At 41.2% G+C, this 15,153-nt stretch overlaps 1 protein-coding gene across 20 annotated transcripts in view; it reads right to left on the bottom strand.

The window, feature by feature from the left end:
* dlg2 (discs, large homolog 2 (Drosophila)) overlaps positions 1 to 15,153 on the bottom strand; it is a 191,857-nt gene that overhangs the window by 84,364 nt on the left and 92,340 nt on the right. The window contains exon 1 of one of the 20 annotated variants that reach the window (XM_031877493.1): positions 1,503 to 3,991. The exons of the other annotated variants lie outside the window; for them this stretch is intronic. Within the exon in view, the coding sequence (XP_031733353.1) occupies positions 1,503 to 1,586 (84 nt within the window). The 5' untranslated portion in view covers positions 1,587 to 3,991. Of the gene's footprint in view, positions 1 to 1,502; positions 3,992 to 15,153 lie in introns of those variants that run through there. 20 annotated transcript variants of the gene reach the window in all.

Genomic DNA, 15,153 nt, shown 5'->3' with positions numbered 1-15,153 from the left:
CACTTTGATGCTGTCGTTCAAAACGTCATGTAACACGGGGCTCATTTTCTTGGACGCCAATGCCTCCCGGTGTATGACACAGTGAGTCCACTTCACGTCGGGGTTTTCATTTTTAATGCGCGCTATAAGTCCTCTCGCGCTGCCCGTCATTGATGCTGCTGCGTCCGTGCAGATGCTGCTGCAGGATTTCCAGCTCATGCCGTTTTCACAGATGAAGGTGTTGTCAACATCAAAAATGTCCTCCTGTTGTTTTCCCCTCCAAAGTTTTGCAGAATAGTATGTGCTCATAAATGTCATCAGTATCGATGAATCTCACAAAAGCAACAAGTTGTGCATTTCCACTGACATCTGTGGATTCATCCAGCTAGAGTGAAAAAGAGTCGCTAAGTTTTCCCACAACTTGCTCGACAATGTTCCCATTCTTATCTTATGTTTATCTTATTTTTACTATTATTATAAAGGTACACAGAGTCATTTGACAAAGACACAGTCTTTAATTTCTCCGCTGCGTTTGTGTCCAACATGGTCTCAGCCAGCACAACAGCGGCTGGAAGGACCAGGTCTTCGGCTATAGTGAATGGTTTCTTACCGCATAAGAGGCCTCCAGGGCTTTGGATTTTTGAATGGATGCTAATTTTAAATATATTTTTTAAAAACCTCACGTACCCCCAGGGGTAGACGTACCCCCATTTGAGACCCACTGCCATACCTGATAGTGTTGCCCATTGGAAGTTTGGGGGTCAGATAAATATTTAAAGTGGATTTCAAGAAAACTTGTCTAGTAGTACTCTGGACTGACCATTAATACTAAAAATGATTTTACATAATTTTACGTTGTATTTATTTCCACATCATACTCTTTGAAAGATGAGCGTAAACAACATCATTGTAAAAAAAAAATAAAAATCCACAGGGAGTCAAGAATGCCATAATGTTCTGCAGGTATAGTAATGTTGCAGTCAGGTTCATCTAGCAGAGTCCCGCAGGAGAATTTGCCAGTGAGATCAGCGTCCGCAGTGACAAAACTTTGCTGTAAAGGCAGATGACTTAAAAGATGTTGATGAAGAAAACAGGCGAATCTGCTGTGTCTGAATGAGTTGAGAAAGAGCGAGCTTCTGAGTTGCTTTGTGCTTATGGGCAGGGTCAAAATACAAGATTTGGCTTTCCAGGCAGCGGGGTCCGTGTCCCTCACTGCTCATTCTCCCCTCAAATGAAGCAGAAAGGACGCAATTGAGCAAAGTCAACTAATTTACCTCCAAAGTCAAACCGCTTACACAGACGTCAACAACACTATTAATCAACAGGTGAATTGAAGTAGCACCTGCTGATCCAGTACCTCAATCGTACGTACACCTTGGCTCAAATTAAAAACCATGACATTATATTGACTATAGCAAAAGTTGTGTTTGTGTCTGTCACACAGATCTGCCATGAAATTGTATTCTGTATCTATTTTGTCAACCCACAGTAAATAAGTAAAGCAAGCAGAGCGGTGAGCCTACCTTGTCTTTCAGCATTTTAGCTTTCCGGCTGTTCTGCACAAGTCGTTTTCCTAGCTTCTTGGCATACCAAATAGAGGCAAACATAGCGGCAGGTGAAATAATGATGAATTCTTTGGTCTGCGATGACAGCCCAACGGCTCTAGCTGCTGCCCATCTGGACTGAATGCTTCTTATCAGCGGACTGTAACGCACAGACAAGAGCAAAAAAGAGAGGGAGGGAGAAAAGACAGCATGATGCTGTGGGAGGGGGAGCGTCTACATAGCAAAGTCAGGTCTCTGTCAGCCACAAGAGCAAGGGGAGGGAGGGAGAAAGAGAGAGACGAAGGGAGAGAGAGCTTAAGAGACAGAAAGGGAGGAGGGGCCACCGCTTTCCACATGGAAACTACATCTTCAGGACCAATCGAAACCTGTTAAGAGGCTGTCGGTAGCTCCCAGTGTCCAGAGGTGAGCGTGGAAGGGAGTAGGTAATGTTCTGCTCTCACTATACCTACGCCTGCAGCCACTCATCATCATAAAGCCAACAATTAACAGCATTGCTAAACCTACTGAAATATCAAATGTTTACCAAAAATAATGTTTTTTACTGATTCAAAGTTAATCTATAACATTTCCCTTATACCTTGCTATATATGTTGGTGTATCCTGATGCATTACATTAGATTAGATTCAACTTTGTTGTCATTGCACATTTTAGCATCTGAACCACAAGTGCAAAATGCAATAAAGGTCAGAGTAATGTATAGGTATAAACAGAATGAATATTATACACTAACTTTACTAGTTATACCTATTTAACTGCTCGTTAATGCAGATATTGAATTAGCCAATTACTTGAAAGCAACTCAATGCATTTAGGCATGTAGACATGGTGAAGTTCAAACCAAACATCAGAATGGGGAAGGACTTTGTACGTAGCATGGTTGTTGGATTGCCTGTTGATCTACTGGACCTTTAACACACAACCACAGGATTTACAGAGAACGGTCCATAAAAGAGAAAACATCACGTGAGCTGCACTTCTCTGGGCCAAAATGCCTTGTTGATGGCAAAGGTCTGAGGAGAAAAGTAAGACTGGTTTGAGTGGATAGAAAGGCAACAGTAACTGAAATGAACCCTTGTTACAACCAAGTTATGCAGAAGAGCAGCGCACAACACGTGGAACCTTGAAGCAGATGTGCTACAGCAACAAAAGACCATGGCGGGGGCACTCCTGTCAGCTAACAACAGGAAACTAAAGCTACAACTGGCACAGGCTCTTCAAACTTGGACAAAACGTCTTGATTTCTGCTGTGACATTCAGATGGTAGAGTCAAAATTTGGTGTAAACAACATGAAAGCATGGATCCATCCTACCTTGTATCAATGGGTCAGGCTGGTGGTGATGGTGTCATGGTGCGAGGGATATTTTCTTGGCACACTTTGGGCCCCTTAGTAGCAATTGAGCATGTGACCACAGTGTACCCGTCATCTGTTGGCTACTTCCAGATGGATAACGCGCCTCATCGTGAAGCTCAAATCATCTCTAACTGGTTTCTTGAACATGACAATGAGTTCACTGTAATCAAATGGTCACCAGATCTCAATTTTCTGGGATGTGGTGGAACCAGAGAGTCACATCATTGATGTGCAGCCGACAAATCTGCAGCAACTGTGTGATGGAGAGATGTATGCATCCAGACATGTACCCTACGTGACCAGGCTGTGTCCTGCTTTAATTGTATTCCCCATGTCAACAGCTTCACTTCGCTTTGTGATATAGAGTAACAGTGGGCCATGTGTGTAACATTACTGTAATCTCTATTAACAGATTCAAGATTTTGGCATCGGAAGCGTTCAGGTTTTAGTTTGTATTCTGAGTAGAAGTGACTTCTAGCATTAGAGCAGGCTTTGGTTGAATGCAGGTATGAAATTGGTTTTGAATGAGCTACTTGTGAAACAATGCGGTCGTACACACCATCTCTCAACTCCAGTCTCACATGTGAAGATGCTAATCGGACTGTAATCAACAAGCAGCGCACGGAAAAGGAAGTCTTAACCCCGATATCCGCTGGCTACACTGGAACCCCAGAAATACAGCCCATTTACCACCAGAGGCTTATAAGTTGTCAGACCAATAGCCCATCCGAGATTGCTTAGTCTGTCACTGGAGCTACGTCCAGGTAAATTCTTTTTTCCTTGTCTCATTACTGAAAAAGAGATGTTTATGTTCTTTCATTCACTGCGACAGAGTGATGGTGGTGAGCAGAAGGTTTACAGTGGAGATGTACAGTGTCAGTGAAATGGAGAAGATAATAGAGCCTTCTTCAACTTCCTCAATGATGTCTTCACCATCAACCAGTGTCAGCAACTTGTAAAAGTCACAGTTCTTGTGTTCCCCACCTGGTATCTCCGTTAGTGCTGTAGCCCCAAGCTGTAAAGACATTGTTACATTACAGTCATTTACAATTCAGTATCTATCTACACACCGTAGGCACAGCTACGGGAGCAACTTTGTGGTTAAGTGTCTTGTTCAAGGACACATCGACATGCGACTAGTGGAGCTGGAGCTCGAACCACCGATCCTCTGATTGAAGGACAGCCCTGCTCTCCACTTAGCCACAGTCACATTGTCTATGCACATAGCCACTGAATCTATGCTGTAACCACTTAGCATAACACTATTGGTCAAGCTTAAGGCTTCGTGTGTAGGTCATATGATTAGAGATGGAAATAGACAATACAACAGGCCTGGAGAGAGCAAAGATCAGTACACTGACAAATATCAGGAGTTAAAGATGTGTTTCATTAATATGCCAGGCGGTGGCATCACACCCTATAATGAGCCACATTAACACTCCTGTCCCATGCATGACCCTCCTCATCCTGTCTCCCATCTATCACCTCTGAACCCAGACGTTCTGCGTTTTACTTCTCGGCTTCAATTCAAACCACTCTAATCAATTGGTTGACTTGCTTCGCATTCAAATAATTCTGCAACAGAGCCACGAGGAAGACCAGATAGAGGCCTGATCCTCCCACATCACAGTGTGTGTGTTGCCAGCTTATTCGAGACCAACCTCCAGTAATAACACAGCTGCCCTTCTATCACTAAAGAGAAGGAGTGCTGCAGGCTAATTGCCAGGAAAGATGACACCACACAGCTGGACAATGATAAACTACAGGGTGGGGAAGATGACGTGTGTTCTTCTCTCTTCCAAGGGCCTCTCCCTGGCTTATGCTGTCCTGGTGTGTCCTTTAAGCGAGCTTTCTGTTTGCAATCACATCAGCAGATGGGTGCGATCGATAACAATTTACAGTGTGCACATCTTCTGCATAACTTTCACTCTGTTGAAATTTCACAGAACCATTCCAGTTTTTGATCTGGATACTGGATTTTTAGACAGTGGCTGTATCAGATCTACAATTATACTGCTCGTGCTAATGCTATGCCTCTGTGGATAACGAGGCATAAATGAGTCGGTCAGTTAAAGATATTACTAACACTAAATTCCTAAAAGTTGTCATGGGGACAGTCTGTAATAACTTTTTGTTGTACACCATCTTCTTCCAGACTATTCTCAACATTTTATCTAAAAACATGGCATTCAGGGAACACCTGGGGATTAACAAAAAAACAACCGTCTTTTGCCTTGCAAGTGATCTTTTGATGAATGGTAATTTGAGACTTCAGTGGCTGATCTAAGGGCAGCTTTTCAATCAGGAGAGTGTGCTAATCATTAAAATGTAAAATGGGTCTGACACCAATAGAGCCTGCTGTGGAAAGGTTGAAATATTTGACATTTACCGGCAAAGCCAAATTATTTGGGCAGCATTAGAGAAGAACAACCAAAGCTAGCTGGTCTATCTCTGCATCAAGTAGACATCAAGTAGTGAAGGGCAGAACATTTACTTTAACATTTCTCTGCCAAAACTACATATTTTAGTATTTGTTCAGAACGTATGTCCAGTTATATTCATTATTTCATCTAAATTCAACCTTATAAAGATATGATTATACATGTGTCAACACATGTGCTTATTGTGAAACAGATGAGAGCAGCAGTAAAGGGAACATATAATATGCTAGGATCAAAGAATATGAAAAGTAACTTGTGTATTCCTTTAAGTTCCATTTGGTATAGTGTTTTTATTTTTACGTGTCTGCTTCTGAGAGCCTGGCGTGTCAAGGTTGGTTAGTCCAGGGTGGCAGGATCCCACTAACTGTGGAGGATTGTGATAGGCTGTTAGGCCAGGAGGAGGCTTTGGCCATCTGGAGCGAAGGGTCCTGGAGTCCCCAGGGTCACACTCAAATAATGTTTGTGTGTGGGAGGAAACGCAACTTTCTGCCTGGTGTGTATGTGTGCCGATGAGATTTGTGTGTATGAGAGAATGGTCTGTATGGTGGGGAGGAGAACTCAGCGGGGAGGAGGCTGATCTCGTCAAAACACCCTTGGCCCTGTAAAGGAGGTCAGCTGCCTGCATTAGCATTCTCTTCTTCTCCAAAAACACTTGCACAAAGTCCATATTTCCAGGGACCATTGTTTAAGTTTAGTGGAAAAGGGGAATTAAATGGAAAATAGAGATGTGATATTTGTATGTAATATCTGGATTTTAAATATCTATGCATATCTATGAATTAAAAGCAACAGTGAGAAAATGAAACAACACTGATAGGAAGATATAACTATTAGCAATGGTTGCTATGCACAAACCAAATTGTTACAAAAATAAAAAATTATATACAGTATACAGCTGACAGCTTAAGCCTTGAAAACAGGTACAACATGGTGCATTTATATTCATAAGAGTAGCTTATGTTTACAGCAGTGGCATTTAAAATGTCCCCTAAAGAATGATAAAACAATCTACCTGTGTATCTGAGTAAAGGGGAATAATCCCACCTGAGTGGCAGAGAGTAAGGCAGAGACAAAGCACAGCTCTTTAAATCAGAATAGTTATTATCATTCATACCTCTTTGCAACTGCATTCTTACATGACAACTATTCTACCATATTTGCATTAGCAGGGAGACCTGCCGCACCAAACCAAGCGCTCCAACAGATTCAAGACAACCTCACACATCAGGAGCAGTGCCCAGTTGGATTAGGGTAGAGGATCAAAGCTTTAACACTGGGGGAGAGGGCACAACGTTGTGTGCGTCAGAGTGGCAGACATAAGGGCAACAGTGAAAGAAAGAAAGAAAAAGCTTTGGAGGAACAAAAGAAACCAAACAAAATGAGACAGAATTAAAGAAACCTCACCTTTAAAGGTGTAAAAGAGAAAATAAATGTATCCTACACCATTTCTAACGAAGACATGGTGCCTCCAAAAAAAGTTCACGTTCTGTTGTGTGAACTTCTTTTTCAGATGAACAGAGAAAGCTTTGTTATGTAATGTTTGCCAACCTGAAACGTCACCAAAAATCAGAATACCACACAAACAAAGCTGCTGCCCAAGCACACACACATCCGTAATGGAGAGCTAGAGGAGCCGGTCGGAGCTCTTCCCTCCTGTGTACTTTTGTTCGATTTATGCAACTCAGCATCATCTCACTTATGCCTTTGTAAAATAAATGAGTGATTTATTTAAATTCAACCTGCGTCTCTTTTGTCATAGCTTTAGAAACCGGTCATGGCACAGAGCAGCATCATACCTCACATATTATTGACAAATAGTTTCCTTTAGAATTGGGAGAGAAAAGCATCATCTCAGTTTGAGCATGCTTCATATTTTATCCACAGACCTGCAGCGTGAACAAAGGGCCATGTAAATGTGAACTGAATCACTGCAGGACACGGTGTGCTGCTACAGAAACATTTATCAAGTATTTCAATCCAAATTACTTTACATCCATGTACAATAGAAAGAAAAACACACAACTATCAGAGCTGCCCGCTGACTGAGATTGACATATTGAACCGAGCAATCGACCTTGACTTGATGGGACATCGGCCAACGCACATTAAAACACACAAATACATGTTCTTATGGTAGCACACTGTACCAAGAGAGAGTACTAGACTCAGTTTCATTACAGTCATTATCATCATTATTACAGTCAAGTTTGAAGTACCAATAGAAAACCAATAGCATTACTCAAACATATAACAACACATCACATTGGTAAATGATCTATTATTATCTACCATTGATTATCAAGTCTAGATGTAGATTCATTAATGTGGGTTTTTCACTGCCTGTATTACTGTCAGTACCACATGAAGGTTGGAGCAGATAATGACAGCAATATGAGTGAGTAATGTGAGACATTTGTGTAGACTTACATAAAGATATCATGTAGATATCAGTATTTTCCTTAGGGTTCATCCCGGATCATAATGAATTGCGATGAAAATGTATCAAAAGCAGTGTGCAGAAACACATTATGTCTGCTGCAGTGTGGACTCCACTAATACAAGGCTTCTACTGCTTTTAGAGTGGATCTGAGAACGCTTTATTTCACTGAGGACAAGAGTCAATGAGCAGACGCTTTCCATAGTAACCAGCACGTCAACATCTGCCTGGTAGCCCATGTAAGATATCCTTCTTACTGCCACAGTTTGAGACCAACGTAATACTGCTACTATTCTCATCTTACCATGAAAGGATTTTTTGATGCAATTTAATATATGTCAAATATAACATTTACTGTGTTATTAGCTGGCATTTGACTGTTTGTTTCATTCAAGCAGCTGAGAGGCTACAGCCAAAGACCTTTAGTGTCAGGGAGCTCGAACAGAGAGAATCATATTTATAAAATGCAACACAAACATGTTGTTGAAAATGATTTTGATTTACTTTGAAGGAAGCTAAATGGATTGAGGGACTTTGGGGGGTGGTAAAGTTGATGTAGCAGAGGCCAAGATATTAGGTCTAGAAACCCTGGGTCCTACACTTCCCATAATGCAAATTGATAGCATCTTTTATTCGACCTTCGGTAGGCCAGTTTGTAAGACAGTCTTCCTGTTATATAATCATCAGAAGATTGTCGGTTCGATGCCCGGATCTGCTAGTCCATGTCGATGTGTCCTTGCAAGGTGCCACCTTGCCGATCAGGACTATCTAACATGCATACAACATAGGCACAACTACAGGAGCAGTTTGGGGTTAAGTGTCTTGCCCAAGGACACATGGACATGAACGAGCGGAGCCAGGGATCGACCTGCTGATCCTCTGATTGAAGGACGATCCTGCTCCACCACTGAGCCACATGCGGCGTCAACATTTATTTTTGTTTTCACATGGGACACAAACAGCGGTATCTTGGATGAAAGTCCTGTGTTGGATATGATGAAATTGTCAATGTGATACAATGTATTTTGAGGGCTAAAGGGACTGTACTTGTATTTCTCTTTTCTAGTCTTCCGACCACTCAAAGCACTTTAACACTACATGTCATCATTCATTCATTCGTACACTGATGACAGCGGCTACCATGCAAGGTGCACCTGCCCATCAGAACTCTCTAATCTCTAATCATTCACACACATTCATACACCGCAGGCTGTGCATTACTGGGTTAGGGTACAGTAAAGTCCATATGGTCATAACCAGGAACATTTTGAGCAGAATTCCATTGTACTTCTCAGCATACCTTTATTTTTTTTATTTTTTTTAAATAAAATTTTAAACACCTTTAGTGACATCACATATTCAACAAGACTTGTTTTATATATGATGTGTTATTTAATGTGAGAAAGAATTGCCGAAATAATTGTCAGTAAATGTCTCAATATTTGGAACAATTCTCGGACAAAATGTGGCCTTTTTACTTTACTCCATTATTTCAAATTATGCAGCAGCTTTAGAAATGATTTGAAGACATTGTATTCAACTTAGTATGAAAAAGCAAAAGCATGTTGGATGCACAGGCTAATAATTTAGGTGAGTAAAGTGCTTCTGTTGCTGTACAAGATGTCCCATTCAGAATTCAGCAGAGACCACTCAAATCTAATGACGCACTCCTGCTATTTGCATAAGATGCTTTAACCAGTGAAAACACAGACTGAATGTTGACAGCTCAACATTCAAGTTAGAGAGACCATATATTGAGCTGCCACAGTCAAAATCAGCAGCTGTTGTCGGTTTATTTTTTTAAAGAAAAAAGAATTCATCTTGATTGTTATAATCCCAATACAAATTTAAAAAATGCTACTTTTTAGGGCATTAAATATTCATTCAGGTCACTGGCCATTATTTTGAGGCCATACCTCAGTGTCAAATCAGTACAAATGCAGCCGCTAAAACAACAAACTCTGAATAAAAAGGGTCGGCGTACATCCAGCATGTCCGACATGACGCTTCGAGCCAGCCTTCGGCTACAGTCAGGCTCCAACTCATGATCTGAGAAGCTACAAGCACTCTGCTATTACTAATGGCGGTTTCTGTTTAATGGCTTTCCATTTCCCTTTCCTCTGTTTCAGATCTGACCTCTTTTTTCCAAAGACGTTCTCTAACAACAATATTAAATGAGCTGCTCAATATACGTCCGTATATTCATTCTTTGAGTGTTATCACCACCTTTAATTCATGTTCACCAACGCTTTTTGCATCAGCAAAGAAGAAAAAAACTATTGTAAGGGAAAATGGCTAAAGTGCACAAAATTGACCTCTTACAGAAACCCACTAAGAGCAAATCAATTTTGGAGGATCCCATAGTGTGTCTGAGTGTAGACAGCGGGTCTTTCACAGAGATGCCAAGATGGGTCCGTGGGTTATTTGCAGTGCATCATTTTGTTCAATCTAGGTTTGATGGGAACTCCTTGTGAACAGGCCATCAGCAGGAGAGGTCAGTCACACTTTGCGTGACATTTTGACTCCTTGCATTTCCTCATCCCTTTCTTTTCCTCACTGCCAGCAGAAACAGATAACGGAAAGGCATTCTGAACACCAACAGAGGGTCACGGACCACACATATGCAATTACAAAGGCCATCTGTCAATGTGTGCTGAGAGAGCCAAGATACCGCAGTGTTTACCATTACCAGACAAACCGACCAAAGACCTCAATCAACAAAACAAAAAAAGTATGACTAGTATGACTAGTAAAAAGTATGACTAGTATTAATACTATAGTACTACAACTAAGAGTAACTATTTCTGTGTTGTTGGAGTTGAATGTACTTAAACTTTGATCTGCAGCAGCCTGCTGAACAAAAATATCTTTGTCCTTTCACAATAACTCTATTCAAACAGTCCTTTGGATGCTTTATATGTAAGAGGCTTACATTGTGATAACTTTACTAATGTGTTAGTGAAAGACAAGGCAAGGCAAGTTTATTTATAGCACATTCCAACAACAAGGTAATTCAAAGTGCTTCACATGAAACCATTAAAAGCATCAAAAGATAAGGCAAAATAAAAGGAGATTTAAAAACAATTAAGAACATTCATTGAAACATGAAAAACAGTCATTGAAACAGAAAGCAGTGTAAGAAATAAATATACAGTAGTAAAATGCAGAAATTAACTAATATACTTGAATGTGGTTCAATTAAAGGCAACAAACAGAAAAGTCTTCAGTCTGGATTTAAAGGAGCTGAGGGTCTCAGAACGCTGCTTCTCCATGTTTAGTTCTGACTCTAGGAACAGAAAGTAGACCGGTCCCAGACGACCTAAGGGGTCGGGATGGTTCATAAGGTAGCAGCAGATCAGAGGTGTATTTTGGCCCTAAACCATTCAGTGCTTTATAAACCAACAGCAGGATTTTAAAGTCAATTCTTTGCTGGACAGGAAGCCAGTGCAAAGACCTCAGAACTGGAGTGATGTGATCCACCCTCCTGGTCTTAGTGAGGACTTGAGCTGCAGCGTTCTGAATCAGCTGCAGCTTTCTGACTGACTTGTTACAGAGACCTGTAAACACACCGTTACAGTAGTCCAGTCTGCTGAAGATAAATGCATGGACAAGTTTTACCTGTTGAGACATAAGTCCTCTAATCTTTGATATATTCTTCAGTTGATAGTAGGCTGATTTTGTAATTGTCTTGATGAGGATGTTCAGGTTGAGGTCTGAATCCATAACTACACCTAGATTTCTGGCTTGTTTGTGGTTTTTAACATCAGTGATTGAAGCTAAGCGCTGACTTTCAATCGTTCGTCCTTGGTACCAAAAACAATTACTTCTGTTTTATCTTTGTTGAATTGAAGAAAATTCTGGCACATCCAGTTGTTGATTTGTTCAATGCAGTTACCCAGCCCTTTTATGGGATTATAGTTCCCTGGTGACATTGTTATGTAGATTTGTGTGTCGTCTGTATAATTATGATAACACACTTTGTTGTTTTCCATAATCTGAGCTAGTGGAAGCATGTAGATGTTGAACAGAAGAGGCCCCAGTATTGAACCTTGGGGAACACCACATGTCATTTTAGTCAGCTCTGATGTGTAATTAGCTACAGACACAAAGTATTCTCGGTCCTTCAAGTACGATTCAAACCAGTTAAGTGCTGTGCGAGAAAGTCCCACCCAGATGTTTAGTCTTTCTAGTAGTATGTCATGGTCGACCGTGTCGAATGCAGCACTGAGATCCAGTAATACTAAGACTGAACTTCTGCCATTGTTTGTGTTTAAGTGGATGTTGAAAACCTTAACAAGAGCAGTTTCAGTACTGTGGTTGTATTGTATTCAATGTATTGGTTATTTTATATGTCCTTTAGCAACACCTAGTGGCGATTGGGAATAGCTGCACTGAACAGGAAGTGAGCGAAGTGTAAATAATCAGAGTAACAGGAAGTGATGTTCAAGAAGTGCCGTGTGCCCATTTACTCATTAGCTGTATCTCAATTCAGGGGCTGCATCCTTCGGAGGCTGCATTCGTAGACCAGTTGCGTCACAGCGCTGCGACTAGTGCTGTCCCATTTCACATTTTTGTTGAAGAGTCCTTCAATGCAGCCGACGAATGCAGCCTTCTGGTCCCAGATTTGGAGGACACATCAGATGTATCCTTCGCGGCCCACCATATCCCAAGATGCATTGCGTGCCGGTGCGCTATTAACGGCAGCTCGGCTGGCTGCATCCGACCGTAGTAAGCCTTGTAAAGTAACTTTTAATAACTTCACTTTCAAACCTCAGAGGTTGAATAATATCTTACTGAGTTTGTGATGATTTTACAGATGATTTATACTTTATATCATGTACATAAACGGACCAACGTGAGCTCAGGTAGACAGGTTGTGAACCTGAAATATCACTTTAAGTCCGGTAACGTTACAAACGTTGAGATTAACTACACGAATACACTGAAATTGAGTATTTTGCTAATTCTGTTCTTGTTTTGTTACAGAGAACCAGGAGCTGAGGAGAGAACGATGGACAAACATTCAGCAACCATAGCTTGAATTAAGACATTAGTCCATTTGTAATATCTCCATTTGACCATCCTGTACTTAAGGTTACAGTTACATTAGCTCTCACCCTGTACAAAGCCTTCACTAATAAGACAACCAGTAGATCCTTCTCATGTGTGCATTGTTAATTTCCTCTGCTTTAGGATTGCAATATATATATGTATGTGTGAATGAAATGAAATAAAGTTATTGATAAATTAATTTAATTACAAGAACTATAACTGATTGAAAATTAGTTATTAGCAACTGATTTAATTAACTGATTAATAATATAGAAAAAAATATTATGAAAAAGATCTATGAATTAATTATTGAATATATGATAAAAAACACTAAACTAAAACCTTTCCAGTATATATACTGAATAGGTTTTAGTTTAATGTATTTATATGTATATATATTTATAATCCTGTTGAGCAGGGATTTTAGGGACGGGAGCAGCAAGAGGGGGGCGGGGTGGGAACAGCTGTTGACGCAAACAGGAAGTCCTCTGTGGCGTAGGCCGTCTCATTTCGTAGACCGCACGGTCTAGCCTACGCGGTCCTCAAAGGACGCAGCCCACATAGACCGCGAAGGCTGGGTCCTCCGAAGGATGCAGCCCCTGAATTGAGACACAGCTAACGACTGAGCATCTCAGCGTTCAATCTGTATAATCCTGTGCCTTGAAGTCCACAAAATCGGCTTCATCCGTAAGTGTGCTACTATTTACAGTTATATTAACATGCTTATATTCATATTTCTTTGGTTTGTGTTAGTAGCATTTATACTGATGTACTAGATATTACATATATTTTCCACCATTAAACCTTGCAAATACAACAACCTGTCTGTTCCTTGGAGGATACGGTGCTGGGAAATATATTGTCAAGCTGGCTGTATTGATGAAAACTACGGTTTACTAAAACAACTTTTAGTGAGGACAGTAAAAGGATGACCACCTACCGTGGGACTTTAAGGAGGATTTTTGGATAGACAAGCTACACTGCACTTCATCGCCATGGAAACTACTAGGTCAGTAGATGCTCCAGATGAAGGCAAAGTGAAACGCTCACAAGATGGTGTTGAAACAGTTACGAGCCTGTCTCACCATCGCTCCAGAAAATCTAGCTCTTCACGCTCATCGACGAGCTCAACTTAGAAGCAGCAAAGGCCCGTGCTAAAGCAGAGGCGGCAAAAACCAGGCTGACCTTCACAGAAAAGGAGAGTGAACTCAAAACTGAGAAAGCCAAGCTGGAAGCCAGAATTGACTTCATCAATCTACAACGAGAAGCTGAAGTTGCCCATGTAGAAGCTGTAGTGCTGGAGAGAGCAGCTGCAGATATGGATGGCTCGGACCGTATTGAAGAACCTGAGTTCTTGCCACTTCAAGAGATTGCACTAAAAAGAACGCATGACTATGTCACCCACCATGCCTTGCATCATTACCCACAGGCACCTAGAGAGGATAAGGAAATTTACCCCTTACGTCCAATTCTCACACCCCAGCACGACAACACTGCGCAGACCCAGGCGCACATCATCAATAGAAGATCGATGTACCAACAAAGGGACACACAGGAGCTTCATACAGATTTACTACAGCAGAGGATTTATGACCATCAGCACAGTGCTCTTCCCACAAAGCCATCACCCTCAGACAACACAAATCGTAACACTACAACAGCTGATCTTGCCAAATTTCTTGCTAAAAATCAGCTGGTGTCCTCAGGATTGACAAAGTTTGATGACCTACCCGAACACTACCAAGGTTGGAGAGAGACCTTCATCAACACAATTGAAAGCCTTCAGCTGTCAGCAGCTGAAGAGATGGATTTGCTGATCAAATGGCTGGGTAAGGATTCAAGTGAGCAGGCACGTAGGATTAGGTCGGTAAATGTCAGGCAACCCTCCCTTGGTCTTAAAACAATTTGGGAGAGATTAAACAAAACATATGGATCTCCAGAAGTATTAGAGAGAGCTCTTTTTAGTAAAATGGAGAACTTCCCCAAGATCCATAACAGAGACAGTAAAAAACTTCAAGAGCTGGCAGACCTACTGATAGAATTGGATGTCGCTAAAAGAGATGGATACTTACCAGGGCTAGCTTACCTTGACACAGCAAGGGGAGTGCAGCCCATTGTCGAGAAGCTGCCCATATATCTCCAGGACAAGTGGCTGTCTCAAGGATGCAAATACAAAAGAGAACATTGTGTGGCCTTTCCCCCTTTCTTCTTTTTTCGAGAATTCATCTGCAGGGAAGCTGAAGACCGAAATGACCCAAGCTTTAACCTTCCCACTCTCTTTCCAACCTCTTACAAGAATGAGAAGTTAAGTCACATGAAACCGGTC

This window comes from Anarrhichthys ocellatus, unplaced genomic scaffold (genome assembly GCF_004355925.1).
Source record: "Anarrhichthys ocellatus isolate YVR2014 unplaced genomic scaffold, GSC_Weel_1.0 scaffold138, whole genome shotgun sequence".
NCBI lineage: Eukaryota > Metazoa > Chordata > Actinopteri > Perciformes > Anarhichadidae > Anarrhichthys > Anarrhichthys ocellatus.
Note: the sequence above shows the minus strand (reverse complement) of the source record. Positions and strands in the feature narration are given on the sequence as shown.